Source organism: Stenella coeruleoalba (assembly GCF_951394435.1).
Source record: "Stenella coeruleoalba genome assembly, chromosome: 1".
NCBI lineage: Eukaryota > Metazoa > Chordata > Mammalia > Artiodactyla > Delphinidae > Stenella > Stenella coeruleoalba.
In genome coordinates this window covers 87,591,488-87,608,548 of record NC_137169.1, presented here as the reverse complement: position 1 = coordinate 87,608,548, position 17,061 = coordinate 87,591,488, and the positions used below count along the sequence as shown (strand labels likewise).

Sequence of the window (17,061 nt, the reverse complement as noted above, 5' to 3'; positions counted from 1 at the left end):
CTTAGCTCCCCTCACCCCCACCTCTGGTGTGCCTTTAGAATTTCAGAGACTCTCTGGGGTGACTAGGTGTTACCTCTGCCCCGTCTTGTGCTGCCCTAAGGGCAAAGGGGAGTTTTCCGTTTGTAAATGTATTATTAGAAGTATTTCTTTATAAAGCTAAACTTCTTAGTTCAGATATTTTCTTTTTTCTCTGAATTAATGAAAAAGTAGAAGGATTTGAATGTTTACTTGGATAGTGGAGAAGTGGGAGGCTAAAATTTGGTCTATTGATTTACTGAAAACAACGAGCTAGACTTTTTAAAGGATGGTTTTGTTTAAAGGGATGTGTTCTACTAAGTCTTTTAATAAGCCAGTACGTGGATTCTTTTTGCTGGCTGTACCTTCTGTTTCACACCTGTCCACTTAGGTAATGTCAGATTCCCTGGAAATCACATTGTAGTACATTGCATTGAGTGCTGTTTTCAAGGTTGTCTGGTAGTCATTGTGAAAGGAAATCAAGGAGTAGGATGCCTTTGCTGCCTTCAGAAATTTGCCTTAAGACAAGTCAACCAGTTGTGGCCGAAAAATTTTTTATTAGCAAAAAAACCAAAGCTTTTGGAGCGTCCCAGAAGAGACTGGTTAAAGTTGGCGGAATTAGGCAAAATTCCAAGGAAGAAAGGATTTTAATGGAAGACTTTTATGGTGGGCACTGTGCTAAATGTTTCGTAGATGTTATTTCATTTAATCTTCACATAAATCCCTTCATATTGGTAGCATTGTCTCTAACAAAATGAGAAATTTTAGGCCCAGTGAGATTAAATAATTTGTCCAAGGTCAGTCATTAAGGTGGTACCTGCTGGATTCAAACCTAGGTCTGTGTGATTTCAAAGTCCTTACCACACACTGTCTCATAGGACAGAGTAGCTGATAGCATTTTAAATGGACCTTGAATGACAATAACAGTAAAAGTAATATAGAATGTTTGAAAATAGAAAAAAGAAAAAAATGTGAACACCTTACAATTAATTTAATGTGTTTCTTTACAGTCTTCAAATATGCATGTCTTGTAGTGTTTTTTAAATTACAAAGCACTACAGGCTTTAAAAAATATGCAAAATTCAAAGAGGATTAAAAAGAAGAAGTCCACTTCTTTTCCCATATTGAAAACAGTTTCCTAGGGGGTAACCACTATTGAGAACGGTTAAAGCATGGTGTTTTTTCTTTTCCCTTTTCTTTTATATGCACTTGGTACATTATGTATCATTTTGTAGTTTGCTTGTTTTCATTCCTCATTGTGACAAGAGCATGTTTCCACCTAAGTACAGGCAGATTTACGTCCTAAGCTTTTCTGAAAAGAGTTAACACTCGTAAAGGACTTAAAAGAATGCCTAGCTCTTAGAAAGCAGTCAGGAATTATTAGCTGTTATTTCGGTCATCGTCTACTCTATTTCATTCTTTTAAATGGGTACATGGTATTTTATTTTTAAATTGTTTTTATTAAAGTATAGTTGATTTACAATGATGTGTTAAGTTCAGGTGTACAGCAAAGTGATTCAGATACACACACACACACACTTACATGCACACATATGTATATGTCTATTCTTTGTCAGATTCTTTTCCCTTATAGGTTATTACAAAATATTGAATATAGTTCTCTGTGCTATATATAGATCCTTGTTGGTTATCTGTAGTAGTGGGTACACAGTATTTTAGAGTCTGGGTATAGCATAGTATATTTCTGTAACCACCTAAATTGTCTTAAACTTTTGCTATTACAAATAATCATTGCATAATTGTGGGGGTTTTCTTTTTCTTTCTTTTTTTTAAATTGAAGTATTGTTGACTTACAATATTATATTAGTTTCAGGTGTACAACATAGTAATTCACATTTTTATAGAATATACTCCATACAGAGTTATTATAAAATGTTGACTGTATTCCCTGTGCTGTTTGTCGTGTGGGGTTTTTTATAGGATAAATTCCTAGAAGTGAAATTCCTCAGTCAAAAATTAAACATATTTTAGTTTAGTAGGAAATTGTCAAATTTCCTCCAAAAATATTGCAGCAATTTACACTCTTCAGTGTATGAGCACACTTATTTCTCCACATGCTTGCTTATATTGGATATTATCAGTCTTTTGCATTTTACATGAAATGATAGGCAATGTACCTTTATTTTTAACATAGTTTAAGCACAGTGTTCAGATATTTTCTGTATCTATTTTTCTTCCCATTGAACATATATCTGTTTTTACATAGGTAGGAATTTGATGGATGGCATAATGGAGGTCCCAGTTAGAAGACAGAACATGGGGAGGAAAAAAAGTGAGGTACTTGTTCCAGAAATAAGTACAAATGGTACATTGTTGATAGAACATGGATTGGGCTGAATACACATTAAATGCCTAATGCTTTTGTCTTTAATTGAATAATTCCAGGGAAGCTGTTGAAGGTTTTTGGTGAGCGGAGTGATATGATGAGAATTGTGCCTTAGGAAAATGGTCTTGTGGTGTTGCGTAGGATTCGAATGGAGATACAGAAACAGGGAGGCCAATTGAGAGTATTTCATGAATCTGGGTGACAGATAATGAAGGCTTTGTGCTTGAAGGTGGTGTCGGAATGGAAAACTGCAGACAGATGTAATAGAGGGAATGGAAGGTAGAAGAGAGAAACAGAAGGGATAGGTAGATGTCCGGAAGGGTGGAGGTCGAATCTGCTGAACTTATTTGGAAATTGGGATCCCAAAGAGTGTTTGGAGTCAAATCTTGAGAATTTGGGCTTTCAAATCTTTTTCTTTTTTAAATCAATTAATTTTTGGCTGCGTTGGGTCTTCGCTGCTGCACACGGGCTCTCTCTAGCTGCAGCGAGCGGGGGCTACTCTTTCTTGTGGTGCGCGGGCTTCTTACTGTGGTGGCCTCTCCGATTGCAGAGCATGGGCTCTAGTTGCGTGGGCCTCAGTTGTTGTGGCACGTGGGCTCAGTAGTTGTGGCTTGTGGGCTCCAGAGCGCAGGCTCAGTAGTTGTGGTGCACGGGCCTAGTTGCTCCGCGGCATGTGGGATCTTCCCGGACCAGGGCTTGAACCTGTGTCCCCTGCATTGGCAGGCAGACTCCCAACCACTGCGCCACCAGGGAAGTCCTGGGGTTTCAAATCTTGTTGACTAGAAATGTGTTGATAGGCCACCATCAAAATAGGAAAGTCAGATTCAAGAACTAGTTTGGAGGAAAAAATAATTTCATTTCAGAAAAATTGAGCTTAATGTCATCCAAACAGAAATCTATGTATAGTTGGAAATTTGAGTTGAAGCATTGTGGAGATGTGGGATGAAAGGCTTGGGAAATATTGAAAGGCTTGGGAAATATTATTCAGGGGTGATAATTGAAGCTATGGAAGGGATAGCCTGTAGAGAAATGTGGGGGTCAAGGAAAACAGTCTTAGGGATTGATATCTTCACGTAAGGGTCATGAAGAGGGACCAGATTTATAGTATTTTTTATAACGACTGTTTCTAACATTTGACCTTCGACCTAGTTGGCTATTCTTCACTGCCCTCCAAAGTCCATTCTCACTTTGCTCTTTCTATCTCTACTTCTTTTATTGCTCCCAAACTGTGCTCATTCTGAATCCCTTTTCCTGTGGGATTACTGTGTCAGCTTTTAGTGTCTGATTTGAAGCTGTGGATGACTTAGTGGTTAAAACCTCACAGACTAGACTGGAGATCATACTTTTCACCACTCATTTGCTGTGACTTTGGCAAGAATCTTAATCAGTGCCCTGTTTTACATACTGGGGACAATAATACCCCTCACACCTTCCTGGGTTGTTTTGAGGAATGTGTGCTAAGTCCTTGACATGATGCCTGATATGTTGTGAGCCCTTAGCGCTTCTATCATATTCTCCTTTACCTCTCAATTGCCATAATGCAGCTTTTTTCCTGTTCTGTCCCTATGTGATCTTAGGCAGTAGTTTTTTTTTTTTTTTTTAAATATCCTCTGTGAGCTTCAATTTCCATGCAATAAAAATACGTTTTTGTTTTTTCCAGGGATTAGAGTTCATACATGTGAAGCACCTACTATGTTGACTAGAATAGAACAGGCATTCAATAAATAGTAACATCATTTAAATGATATATTAATGGTATTTGCTTTTGTTTCATCTATTAGTTTTGTGCCTTTAGAGAAGGGACCATTCCACTTAGCACCTAATATTGTTTTTAGGACAGGACTATTGTGAGGGCCATGTGGAATGATCCAGATGAAAGCTCTGTGTGTAATAAGATATTTGCTTCCAATCATTTTTCCAGAGAATGAATAAAGTGGAAAAGTTGCTTTCTGAGGATGCTGTGATTAGAGGAATCAGAATTATATCAGAGAGCTCCCAATTCCTGTTTCTTCAGTGGTTTCCTCTACCTTTCCTTTTACTTAAACTCTAAATTCTTTTCAGAATTCTTTTCAACCATTTTAGGTTGTCAGACCTGACAGATCTCATTGTGCCACCATTTTTTATGCTCTATGTTTTTTAGAATCTTTACTGAAAATGTCATAACTCCAATTTTTAATTTAAAAAATCATTTTTCTCTGTACTTCCTGCTGTGAAAATGGAGTCTGAAACATTTTTATCTGGGGAAGTGGAAATACTTGACCTGTTTTTCAATTTCCCTATAATTTGAGATCCAGCTATCAAAGTCAATTTAACTCTTGATGTGGAAGTTTTCTATGAATGTAAAGTTAAATTGCTAGAAAGAAGGGGAGCAAATTTTCTGAAATATTTCAGAAAGCTTGAACAAGTTAAATGCAGATGAAAGAAATATATGGAAACCTCCGTTGTTTAACCACAATAGTGTTCAGAAGAAATTAGCACATACTGGTGATGCGGAGAGTTGCTAGTGATTATAAATAATGGCAATAACCATTTATTGGCAACTTAGTGTTTTTAGGCATTGTACTACTTTTTTTTTTTTTTCCGGTACGCGGGCGTCTCACTGCTGTGGCCTCTCCCGTTGCGGAGCACAGGCTCCGGACGCGCAGGCTCAGCGGCCATGGCTCACGGGCCCAGCTGCTCCGCGGCATGTGGGCTCTTCGCGGACCAGGGCACGAACCCGTGTCCCCTGCATCGGCAGGCGGACTCTCAACCACTGCGCCACCAGGGAAGCCCAAGTAGGCTAATTTAGATTTCATGTTTGTCACAGCATGCCCCCACTCACATTGTTCATTGTGAAATTTGGATTCTTGCTGTACCTGTTTACTTTCCACATCCTTCTCTCTCCAAGGAGGGAGCAATGATGTGGAGTGAAGAGAATGAGAATGTTGGAGTTAGATTTAGGTTCTAATCCTAAAAGTGTACACGGTTTCGGGTACACTCCCTGGTCTCAGTTTCTTCATCTCTAAAATGATGATAATATCTGCTTGTTGTAAGGATTACATTAGATGTACTATCTACCAGTTTCCCACCAAATGTCTGTTTCTTTTTCTTCTTATTCACACTATGGCCCCTTTATTCCCCCCCCCCGCCCCCACCCCGTATTAAAATGTAATCCTTTCCTTTCTTATTGTTATAGAAATTTCATTGCTTTCTGTATATCTCTTGTGCTTAGTCTTAACTTTTCTGATTTTATCAACCTTCTTATCCTTCTCTGGTTCTACCTACTTTTCTAAAACTTTCTGCCTAATTCTCTCACTGTACAAGTGAACATCTATTTGTACCTCTAACCCCAGTCCATCTAGGTTTTGGTCACAGGCCTACCAGGTTTGCCCCAGATCCTAGATGAAATGCTGAAATTACACACGTGCTGTGTCCCAAAATTAACTTTTAATTCAGCTTGGAATTTCAATTCTATTTTTTAATGGAAGCAATATTATAAATGGTGGTTCTGTCACTAGGCCAAAAGCCCAGAAACTAAAGCATGTTTAACTCATAAGTTAATTGAAAATTTTATACTTATAACAAAGTAAAAGAATATAATGCCATTACAGTTTTAGTAATAAAATAAAAACAATATAGAATAAGTAGTTATTTACTTTATACATTGTTTGTAGTATGTACTTGATGGAAATTTTGAATGGAGCATTTAAGTGCTTTAGGGATTGCAGTGTTTGTATATTATGGTTATGATGAAATAAATATTCACGTTTTAAGGCAATACAAGAAAAATTTAAACATAATATTTTTTCTCTGCCCCTTTGTGTGTGCACTCCCCCCTCCCTCCCTCCTAGTGTGCACTATGCATCTGTATTATGGGTTAACCAGACTTCCCCAAAGGCAGAAATACCTGCTCAACCATGAAGATCGATTTTTCTTCTGGCACCAGTCATGTAACTCCTTGAAAAATAACATTCCTTTCTCAATCCAGTAAGGGGTTGATTACCCATCACACACCTTGTACATGCAGACATCTTTGGTGAACTTTATGTACGATGCCAATATATTATTTCCCTTAAAGATAGTGATTGGTGTAAAACAAACTGGTCAGGTGACCTGGGGAGATACTGGGCTATACCTAATGGAAGTTCTTAGCTTAAATTCTTACTTATGACCTTATAAATGTTACTAGCTGTATTATTTGTATTCTGCCTATTTTACACAATTATTGTTTCTTGCATTACCAACGTGTGGCTGAACCTCAGATACATTTAGTGATGATTAGGAAACCTGAAACAATTGACCAAATATATAGTACTATAAGCTCATTGATTGTAATAGTGTTAACTCTAGTTGTGGGAAGAAGCAACAAGAGGGAACCATTTCCTGGACCATAACAGACTAGTAAGACAGATGGTCTGGAGACTTTTGGCAACTGTTAACTGGGCCTAGTTCAGTAATAGCATATTGAGTGGCCTATCAATATCTGGTATTCAGATAATAAAGAATACACTCGTTTTGAAGTTTTATCTTCATGTGAGATGTATGTAGCGCATGGTAAAGGCAGTTGTTATACCGTTTTACTAAGTGCCTGTCTTTCAGGCAAGAAAGAAAACTGTATAAATCTCATCAGGTTTGGTAATATTTCAGTTAGAGAATCAGGAGAACCTCTCTTTTAACCTTTTAAACTAATAGGTCTGTCTTTGTCCTGGGATGACAAAATGCAAGTTATGATATCTTTTCTTTTATTTCTCTATATTATACTCATGGTAGAATGTGAATATTAAAAACCTATAAACATCATACAAAATATTAAAAACCTGCAAAAATCATACAAAATTTTACATACCTGTAAAAATCATACAAAATCATACAAAATACAAAAATCATACAAGTTTTTCCAGGGCTTGAAGAATGATCTCATAATGTAATAGCTCATATCCACATTCCATAATTTTAGCTTAAATGTTTCCACGTATAACTCTTTATTCCTTTTCATAACTATGCAATCTGTTGGCATAGATTGCCTAATGAATTAATATGTTCATTTGAAAAAGTTTCCTTAAATCATTAACTGGGAAACCGTCATTGGCCATTGTTATGAAAATAGAACTTTACCTTGAGTGGTCAGTATCTGACTAAGGACAAAGTAATTGCTGTTGTCTACTTCTCTCGCTGACCTTGTTTGTTATATTTTCCTAATGAATGACAGGTAGTGGTGTCTTTGTCACTTCCCTTTCCCATCATATACTTCATGCTCTAATAATTCCCAGTATGCTTTTCCACTTTGCTTTATCCTAAAATCGTAATGTTAGTATTTCCCTGAATTTATTCCAGTTCATCTGTTATATTTTGCAAATGAAGAAACTGAGACAGAGATTAAGTGACCTGATTGATGTTATTCAGCTACTTAATGCATAACAGAGACTAGAAATAAAGTCTTGTTTCCACTTTCACCTGGCAGGAAGTCAGTGCCAAATAAATATTTGTTAAAGCAAACTAACTCTTCCCACTGTACCATTCTTTGAGTGAGGCACACTTCTGCATTTAATTTTCATAATAACTTAGCCAAGATCACATGGTTAAAATAATTACCTTGATCTTCTCCAGTAAACCTTGTATGGTCCTAAAATCAGGTCTGCCCCTAACAAAAGGACCTGGAAGCCATGTTTGAACAGAAGATTTTCTATTGCTCCATTCCTTAGCAGTTATTTTCTTAAATATTGTTTCCTATCGTAATTAACTATTTTCAGGGTTATGCTTTTCCTCTGAGTCTACAGAGAAATCTTATGCTGCTCTTACGATATAGAATTTTTCAGAAGCTCTTGAATGGTTCATTTGTTCCTTTTGCTTATCTTTAAATAAGAAGAATTCTATCTAGCATCAATGTTTGATGAAAGATAGGGGTATAGAGTTGGACCCAAAGCTATCTACTTGGTAGCTACTGGTGTAATGTGCAGGGCTGGTTAAAGAGTATAACTCCAGCACAATTTCTGGTGTCTAGCAGGAATTTCTATAGTTTAGCTCTGGTCCAATGTGGGGTTTATAATTTACATGACTATAAAAGGATAATTTGTTCTAGTGATTCTAAGGATGCTTTTATTTTTGTCTATGACCATGTATAGAAAACGCCCATTTCTGTGGAGAATGAACTGCCTTTGAGCTCTTCCCATCTGCAGCCTGTCCACCGTGTGGACTTTACTGCCATATAACATGTCCCTACCCATCTACCTCTAGCCTTGTTAAATACTATGATTTGCAGGTTCTGCATATATGCACAAAGTGAGCTAGACAAGGGTGGGACTGGTTTTCTGTTAGGCAGATGGTAAGAGGCAGATAAACTGGATGAGAGAAGAAAATTGCCTGGGTTAACAATCATGTTTCTTAATTCAGAAGTATTTGGGCTATAGGTAATAGAAATACTGTCTCTTGCAATTGGTTGTTAGCCTCAGTTTTCGGTGTTGCAAATTAAATTGTCACCATGACTAGTTTAATGGGAAGTTGGGAGAAATCATATCAGAGATTTATTCAGGTGATGATATTCAAATCCAGAAGAAACATTTCTTATTTGTTCTTTAAGCTTTCTAGGATGAAGTGGAGCAAAACCTTTTGCTTTTACTGGATTATTTTATTATTTCCCCATCATGCTAATGAAAGCTAACATTTATTATCTTCCTTGTCAGACCTTTGGCTGTATCTAAATTTTATTCAAACAGTTTTGAAAGGAGGGTTTTCGTTTCCTTATTTTTCAGGTAAGGAATGAGACTTAATGACTTGCTTAAAGTTTCACATTTGGTAACTGGTAGAGCTGAGATACAAATCCAGGACAAACTTCACACATCTCATTCTTTATAGTACATATATTTGAGAATGTGGTTAACTGCCTATGAAAGTAAATAGTTGTCTAGAACTTACTATCCTGTGATGTGAAAGCATTTATATTTTAATTAATTACCTTTAAAAATAATGTGCTTTTAATCTTCTTTTTGAGATGGCAGTTCCTGGATTTACCCTTGGTACCTTCATACTTCTGTTGCTCGTTAGTTCTGTGGCTAATTATCCCAGTGGAAAAGTAACGAAGTCATGCCATGGAATGATTCCTGAACATGGTCGTACTCCACAGTCTGATCCCCCTTGCTACATCTCAGTGAGTCAGACGACATTCAGGCCAGGAGAGCAGATCAAAGGTACTGTGCTGGTATTAACAATTTACATTTTGAATTTCACTTTTTTACTGTAAATTGAATCTTTATTACTGTTGGATTTATACAGTTTCAGTTAATCTGTTCATCTGCTTTTATAAGATACCATGATCTTATACTTCTCATTTTTGTGTTTAACTACTACAGATGATTATATTACTTAAGTAGTATATTTACTATCCATTCAGAATAGGTGTTTTTTTTTTTGGGACACACCACATGGCCTGCGGGCTCTTAGTTCCCCGACCAGCGATGAACCCGGCCCTGGCAGTGAAAGCACCAAGTCTAATCACTGGACTGCCAGGGAATTCCCCAGAATAGGTTTGAAAATATGTTTTTGTCATTATTTAATATATCTTCATTAACAGTACTATTTACTCAATAGAAATACATAAAATAAAGCTTATTTTATCTGGCTTAAGATGTTAAACCCTTATCCTTCTTGACATAGTATAATCTCTTGTGTTTCCCTAATTCTGGCAAAAGGTAGGCTGAAACTTAATAGTCTATTAAGGATGTATCTATAAAAGCATTTTACAAATTTTATTTTCTGCAACTTTAGAAATGCAGAATATTAATAGATACGCTCTAGCAAAAAGGGTATATGGAAAAATAAATTTGGAACACTCTGTTATATATATTATATTTCTTAGAGTTTCATACTGCACAGTAGAATGTTAAAGGGCCTGAGACGTTTGCAGTAAAGACAAAAGTATTTACTTTCAACCAGCATTTTTCAAACTACTTTGGCCTCATGGACCACACTCTGACCATAACCTACCTTTTCTTCCCTGTGGAATGGCTATTACATCTCATGGAATAATGTCCTGTGGAACACGGTTTAGAATTTCTTTGACTATAGGATGATCTCTACTGTTTTCTCTCCTGGAGTAGCTTTCTATATATACACCTGATTTGGTGATGTACCTCCTTTAAACAGTGTTTTTTGGGGGATGTTGCTAAACTCTTAACTTATCTTTTTGTTTGTTTCTTAGTTACTTTGTCAGGGCCACCATTTAAAGGCTTTCTCTTAGAAGCACGTGATGAGAATTTGACTGGCCCTCCTATTGGCTCCTTCACATTAATTGACAGTCAAGTGTCACAGCTTCTGACCTGTGAAGATATACAGGTTTGTGTTTAGTTTGAAACTGATTTCTGTCAGTTTCCATGGGTCTTTTCACTACAAGGTGGTGTTTGCAAGATAAACAATGACCCATGCATTGCAGACATCTGAGTACATTCATGTTGATCAGACTTTCTCCCTAATTTTTCTACTGGCAAGATATTTTTTTTTTTTTTTTTTTTTTTGTGGTATGCGGGCCTCTCACTGTTGTGGCCTCTCCCGTTGCGGAGCACAGGCTCCGGACGCGCAGGCTCAGCGGCCATGACTCACAGGCCCAGTCGCTCCGCGGCATGTGGGATCTTCCCGGACCGGGGCATGAACCCATGTCCCCTGCATTGGCAGGCGGACTCTCAACCACTGTGCCACCAGGGAAGCCCCTGGCAAGATATTTTTATACAACATCCTAGAAAAGGTAGGGTTGCAGCTTGAAGAGTTTATGGCTTTTGATATTTTATATAGTATAGACTCCTATTATATTGAATTTCGAAAGATGTTAATATTGAAGATAGAGTTCTAGAGTGGAACAGAGGTCTAATTTTTGTAATTAATTAATTTAATGAACATTTATTATACCAGGAACTTTCCTGCATGGATTGTGGTGATGGATAGGACTTGTTCTTTGAAGAGCTCATAGCCTTACACATAAGTAAAGTGTATGGGCATATACTGTATGGCACATAAGTAGAACGTATGAATATAGGACAGACACATAAATGGAATAGTATGATGACTTAGATTAGAACCATACACAGGGTGGGTGAGAAGCATAGCAGAGGTGCTGCACACAGGCTGGAGGGAATTGAGAGAGTGGAGATTATCTCAGCTAGACCTCAAAGAATGCGTAGGAATTTGCCAGGTGAAAGAATGTGGGAAACAAGATTGTTCAAGAGAAAGGAATTACTAAAATATAATATTGCATATTTGGAGGCAGGAATTTTTTCTTTTGATGAATCTTATGCATTCTGTTTGCATCTATTGATAAAAAATAAACTTACAGTATAAATGAAATAATGAGCAGGCTTTATATAACATCAACACACAGTATTCATAACTCTCTTCAGTTCTTAAACTTCTGCTGACTCTAGTTTGTTCATAGAGCCGGCTGCTAATTTGGTGTCAATCAATCAACATGTATTTATTGAGCACCTGAGTCCCTGTTCTAAATAAAAGTCTACCACAATGCCAAGGTCATGCAATGGTAAATTACTTTGCAAAATGGGTGTAGTTCCAGCTATGTTGAGCTATTGAGTGTCTGAATGGTAGTTCTTTTCCATTTTATTTCAGGGATCAGCTGTGAGTCACACAAGTCCATCCAATAAAAGAGAAATTAAAGTCTATTGGAATGCTCCAAGCAGTGCCCCAAACCACATAAAGTTTCTGTGAGTAGAAGAGTTTACAACTCAGTAACTAGTATAATTGAAATAATGATAGTCTGTATCTTTTTTTATACCTATTGGACATTCACCTGTATGGCAGCGGTGTGGTGTAGTAATGACACCACCTTACTGATGTAAGTGGCTGTTTTGCTTTTTTGTTTGTTTTTTCTTCAGCATATATACTGAGCACTTAGCACAGGACCAAGGACCTAATGGACACTTAATAGACATTTGTTGAGTGAATGAAGTGTTGTAGTGCCTTCACACTAATGAGAGCCATCAATTAATACTTGAGTCTATAGGGTATATGGACTAATACTTTTTTATAGATTTGTTCCTGTATTAGTATGAGAATATGAAAAGAAGCAGTCCTGAAATTTGGATGACTTTTTTTTTTGCAGTGTCACAACTTGCAGATTAGATTGTCAAAAAAGTAAGATCATGTGTGCTCCTCAGAATTATGAAATTCAGTAGAATTAGAACAGTACTTCTCTCTTAATCTTACATGCAAGGGGGAAATGGAATGTCATAAAGCCATACAATGATTCCTGAGTGGTGTTATAGACATATTTTAAAGGGAGAATTGCTTTCCTGGCCTGGCACTATTTTCTGCTTCACTTTGTGCACAGGTCACCGGCACACAGTAATGCAGCTTTGCACCTGTGTGTTGAGTGGAATGTGAGAAAGGGAATATGACCCCAGTAAGAACTGATGGTTGCTTATGCAGCCTCTATGTAGCTTTTTGCTGTAGCTGCCTGTTACACGTGGCTTTTAGAATAATTTGACCACTATGAAAAGTGTAGTAGTAGTGGTATGTTCTCTTATGTCAGGAGTGGAAATCTGTGCACTTTAGTCCCGGGGTCTGACATTCCTGGTTGCTGTGAATATGCCCAGAGAACAGACAAGTAAGAGAAGAGAGAGAGAGAGAGAGAGTAATTAAAATTCATTTGGTGGTGAAGTGGAAGAGAGTCATTAGAGATTTGCCTCACACGAAATTCTGTCAGGTATTACAGGCATCCTTGTTTTATTGTGCTTTGCATTATTTGGCTTCACAGATACTGTCTTTTTACAAATTGATTTGTGGCAACCCTGCATTGAGTGGGTCTGTGGGCACCATTTTTCCAACAGCATTTGCTCACCTTGTGTCTCTGTGCCACAGTTTGGTAATTGCTGTAATATTTCAAACTTTTTATCATTATTATATTTGTTATGGTGATCTGTGATCAGTGATCTTTGATGTTACTATAATTTGCTGAAGGCTCAGATGATGGTTAGTAGTTTTTAGCAATAACGTATTTTAAAATTAAGGTATATTCATTTTTTTTTTTTTAGATATAGTGCTATTGCACACTTAATAGACTACAGTATAGTGTAAACATAACTTTTATATGCACTGGGAACCCCCCAAATTCTGTTACTCACTTTATTGTGATATTCGCTTTATTGTGGTGGTCTGGAACCGAACCTGCAATATCTCCAAGGTATACCTGTATTAAGTGGTATGTCCCTAGTTCATTACTCTTTTTTTTTCAATTTGATTATGGTGGGCCACAATCATGGTTCTGTCTAATCTCACTCTCGCTGGTACTGCATTTCAGAGCCACAGTTGTTGAGAAGTACAATATCTACTGGGTGATGATTCCTGGTCCTATAATTTCACAACCAAACGTCCTTCCTTTTACAACACCTAAAGCTACCATAGCACCTATGCCAACATTACCTCCAGTCTCCCAATTAACGAAATCAGTAAGTAACATTTTTATGGTTTCACCAAATGCAATCTAAAGGAACAGCTTCCTTAGAAATTGTGGGTCTGTGCTTGGCAACGTGTGTAGAGAAGTAGCTGTCCTGGGTTGTGGTAGCAAGTTTTTGAATTCCCTTCAGGAAATCAGGAGGAAGTCTTCATTGTAACTTTATGATTTATAGGTTAGAATAAGAGGAGCGTAAGACCCTGCATGTTCAAAGTGTGGTTATGACATTCACATGTAGTCTGTACTAGCGGTGGAGATGTTTTCATTTGAAAGTGAATCTGAAGCAGCAGCTTTCTTCCATTCTTTTTTTAAAAAAAAAAAAACAAAAAAACACAGCCAAATATCACACATGGAGAGGGAACTTCAAGCTTAAGCTAAATTTAGACAAGATTTGGAGGAGAATCTTGAAATGGTGATATCACTCTTCAGTCTTATTTGATTAAGGCCAATGAGTACTGGGGAATTCTGTGTGTTGAACCACAGAAACGCTTTTGCAAGCTTATCAGCTAGAATTCCATTTAAGCCCTCTGATTCAAAAGAATTACTGTTAAAAAAACATACCTTAGAAAGGGTGATGCATATTAGAAACATTAGAAAGGTTTTACTGAAAGCAATTCTGATAAATTATACTTATCAATTCAGAAGTAAATATAATGAAAAATGTCGTAAAGTAGGTTATTACAGTTGCAAGAACAAATTTGGGCCTGAATCCTGATTTGTCTAATTTCTGTTTGACTTTGGAAAAATTACTTAATTCCTAAAGTCTCAGTCTCTTCACCTGTAAAATGAGAAATAATATCTAGCTCTTACATAGTAGTACTATGAGAACTAATTTCTAATGGCTTTGTACTTAATAGATATTCAGTAAATATTATTTCATTTTTTTCTCTTCCTTCCCTTTCTTGTCTTTTTATAACTCTTTTTTTTTTTGCGGTACGCGGGCCTCTCACTGTCACGGCCTCTCCCGTTGCGGAGCACAGGCTCCGGACGCGCGAGCTCAGCGGCCATGGCCCGTGGGCTCAGCGGCCATGGCCCACGGGCCCAGCCACTCCGCGGCATGTGGTATCTTCCCGGACCAGGGCACGAACCTGTGTCCCCTGCATCGGCAGGCGGACTCTCAACCACTGCGCCACCAGGGAAGCCCTGTAACTCTTTGTTTCTTCATACTATATAAAGCTCTTGTACTCCAATACAGTGTCTCATTTTGTTTTCCTTCTTTTCTACATTATGCAATATATGATGAGCCATTTGATTACATTATTATGAACTTTTGTTTGACCAAACAATTCGATCTATTATTTGCGCTAGTTCTCAGTTTATTTAGTGTTAATGTTTATTTATTTAAAAACTGCTTTAGGCGAGTCCACAGTCAGTTTGGACCTGAGCTTCCCAGTAGGAATCTGTTGACAGGATTATTATCTTTCCATAAATTCATATAAAAGGCTTTAGCGCTTGTTGGAGCTTTTGATTGTATCTCTGCACCAAGGTTATAATCTCTAATTATAGAGAGGTTCATTCAGAGTAACAGGATGATGGCATTTGTAGAGAACTAGGAGAGACCTCAGGGTCACTGCTGCATAGTTAAAGGTAAAGAGACCCTGAGAGAATAAGTTCTTTAGCAAACGTGATGGAGTAAAGGGGAGAGCAGAGATCAAAACCCATGGTTCCTAGCTCCTCGTGGCTTGTTCTCTCCACTCGACTAGAATTTCTCTTTAAGTTCCTGTGAAATAAATAAGGAAAAAAATAAAACAGCTTCTGCCTGGTTTCTGTTAATATTTGGCCTTTGACCCCAGTTCCTGATACAGAGCTCTTAAATCCCTTGGAATTTCCTGGATGATGGGAGCATCTTTTGTTCTAATGAGGTGACTCTTGGTGGGCTCCCGTATGGGGGCTGGTCACCAAAAAGACCAAGCCATGATTAGAAGCTTGCAGCTTTCAGGCCCCCTCCCCCCATTCTCCAGAAAAGGGAGAGAGGCTGATTGAGCTAAACATCCATCATGTCCACGTGATGGAGCCTCCATAATGATTCCAGAAATATGGGTTTCAGAGAGCTCCTGGGTTCCTGACCACGTGGAGGTGCTGGGAAGGTGGTGCCTCAGAAGTTCTGTGCCCCTTCCTACATACCTTGCTTTACGCATCTCTTCCATCTTGCCGTTCCTGGGTTATCTTTTTATCAATGTAATAAACTGGTAATCTACTAAGTAAACTATTTTCCTGAGTTCTGTGAGCCATCTTAGTAAATTATCCAACTTGAGGATTAGGTGCTGGAAACCTCCAATTTATGGCCGACCATTCAGAAGTACAGGTGACAACCTGGGACTTGTGGTTGGCATCTGTGATTGGCATCTGAAGTGGGTGCAGTCTTGTGGGACTGAGCCCTTCACTTGTGGGATCTGACACTAACTTCAGGTAGATAGTGTCAGAACAGAATTGAATTGTAGGACACACAGCTGATGTCTCCAAAGAATTGCAGAATTGCTTAGTGTGGGAAATAGCCGCACCCACTTGGTGGCCAGAAGTATTGGTAGAGTAGAAGGAGAAATGAGAGTTTTTCTGTACAGTTCCCATTAAATCTAGTTACTTAAAGTAATGTTTAGCTCTCTTCTGAAATGTCGTGTCACAGCTCATTCTAACACAAGATAACTGCTTGTTTGCCCTGTCAGATTGTAGAGCTGACATTTTTTCAATACTCTTTCTTATTTGCCACACCAAGAAACTCTGAATTAAATCATTGTAGGTTATTTTTGTTTCTCCCCCACTAAATTGTTCTTACTATTATTTGGAGTGGTGGTATATATAGGAGTAAACTTTTTTTTTTTTTTTTTTTTTGCGGTACGCGGGCCTCTCACTATTGTGGCCTCTCCCGTTGCGGAGCACAGGCTCCGGACGCGCAGGGTCAGCGGCCATGGCTCACGGGCCCAGTCGCTCCGCGGCATGTGGGATCTTCCCGGACCGGGGCACCAACCCCTGCCCCCTGCATCAGCAGGCGGACTCTCAACCACTGTGCCACCAGGGAAGCCCAGGAGTAACCATTTTTTCTTACATTATCTTAATGTCAAATATGAACCTGAATTCTAGAAGCAGAGTCCAGGATCTAAATATAAAACTTGCTAAGGGTTTGCTTTTAAAAATTCCATCTCTGAAAACTAGAGGATACCCTTTAGGCAAGAATGTCAATGCGGATGTAAATATTCCCTAAGAAATTCTCAAAATTTACCAGAAACTTTGCTCCAGAACATAATTAACATGAAGTATTTTGTGTATTAAAGGG

General features: G+C 38.0%; 1 protein-coding gene across 3 annotated transcripts in view; it reads left to right on the top strand.

Annotated features, from left to right (window-relative positions):
• The window catches only part of FRRS1 (ferric chelate reductase 1), an 83,232-nt gene that overhangs the window by 39,368 nt on the left and 26,803 nt on the right, over window positions 1-17,061 (top strand). For all 3 annotated transcript variants that reach the window (XR_013824204.1, XM_079899567.1, XM_079899566.1), the window contains exons 4-7: window positions 9,330-9,525; window positions 10,536-10,669; window positions 11,948-12,042; window positions 13,638-13,785. Coding sequence is in view for 2 of the 3 variants with exons in the window: in XM_079899567.1 (XP_079755693.1) it covers window positions 9,330-9,525; window positions 10,536-10,669; window positions 11,948-12,042; window positions 13,638-13,785 (573 nt within the window). In the remaining variant the exon portion in view is untranslated. The remainder of the gene's footprint in view (window positions 1-9,329; window positions 9,526-10,535; window positions 10,670-11,947; window positions 12,043-13,637; window positions 13,786-17,061) is intronic.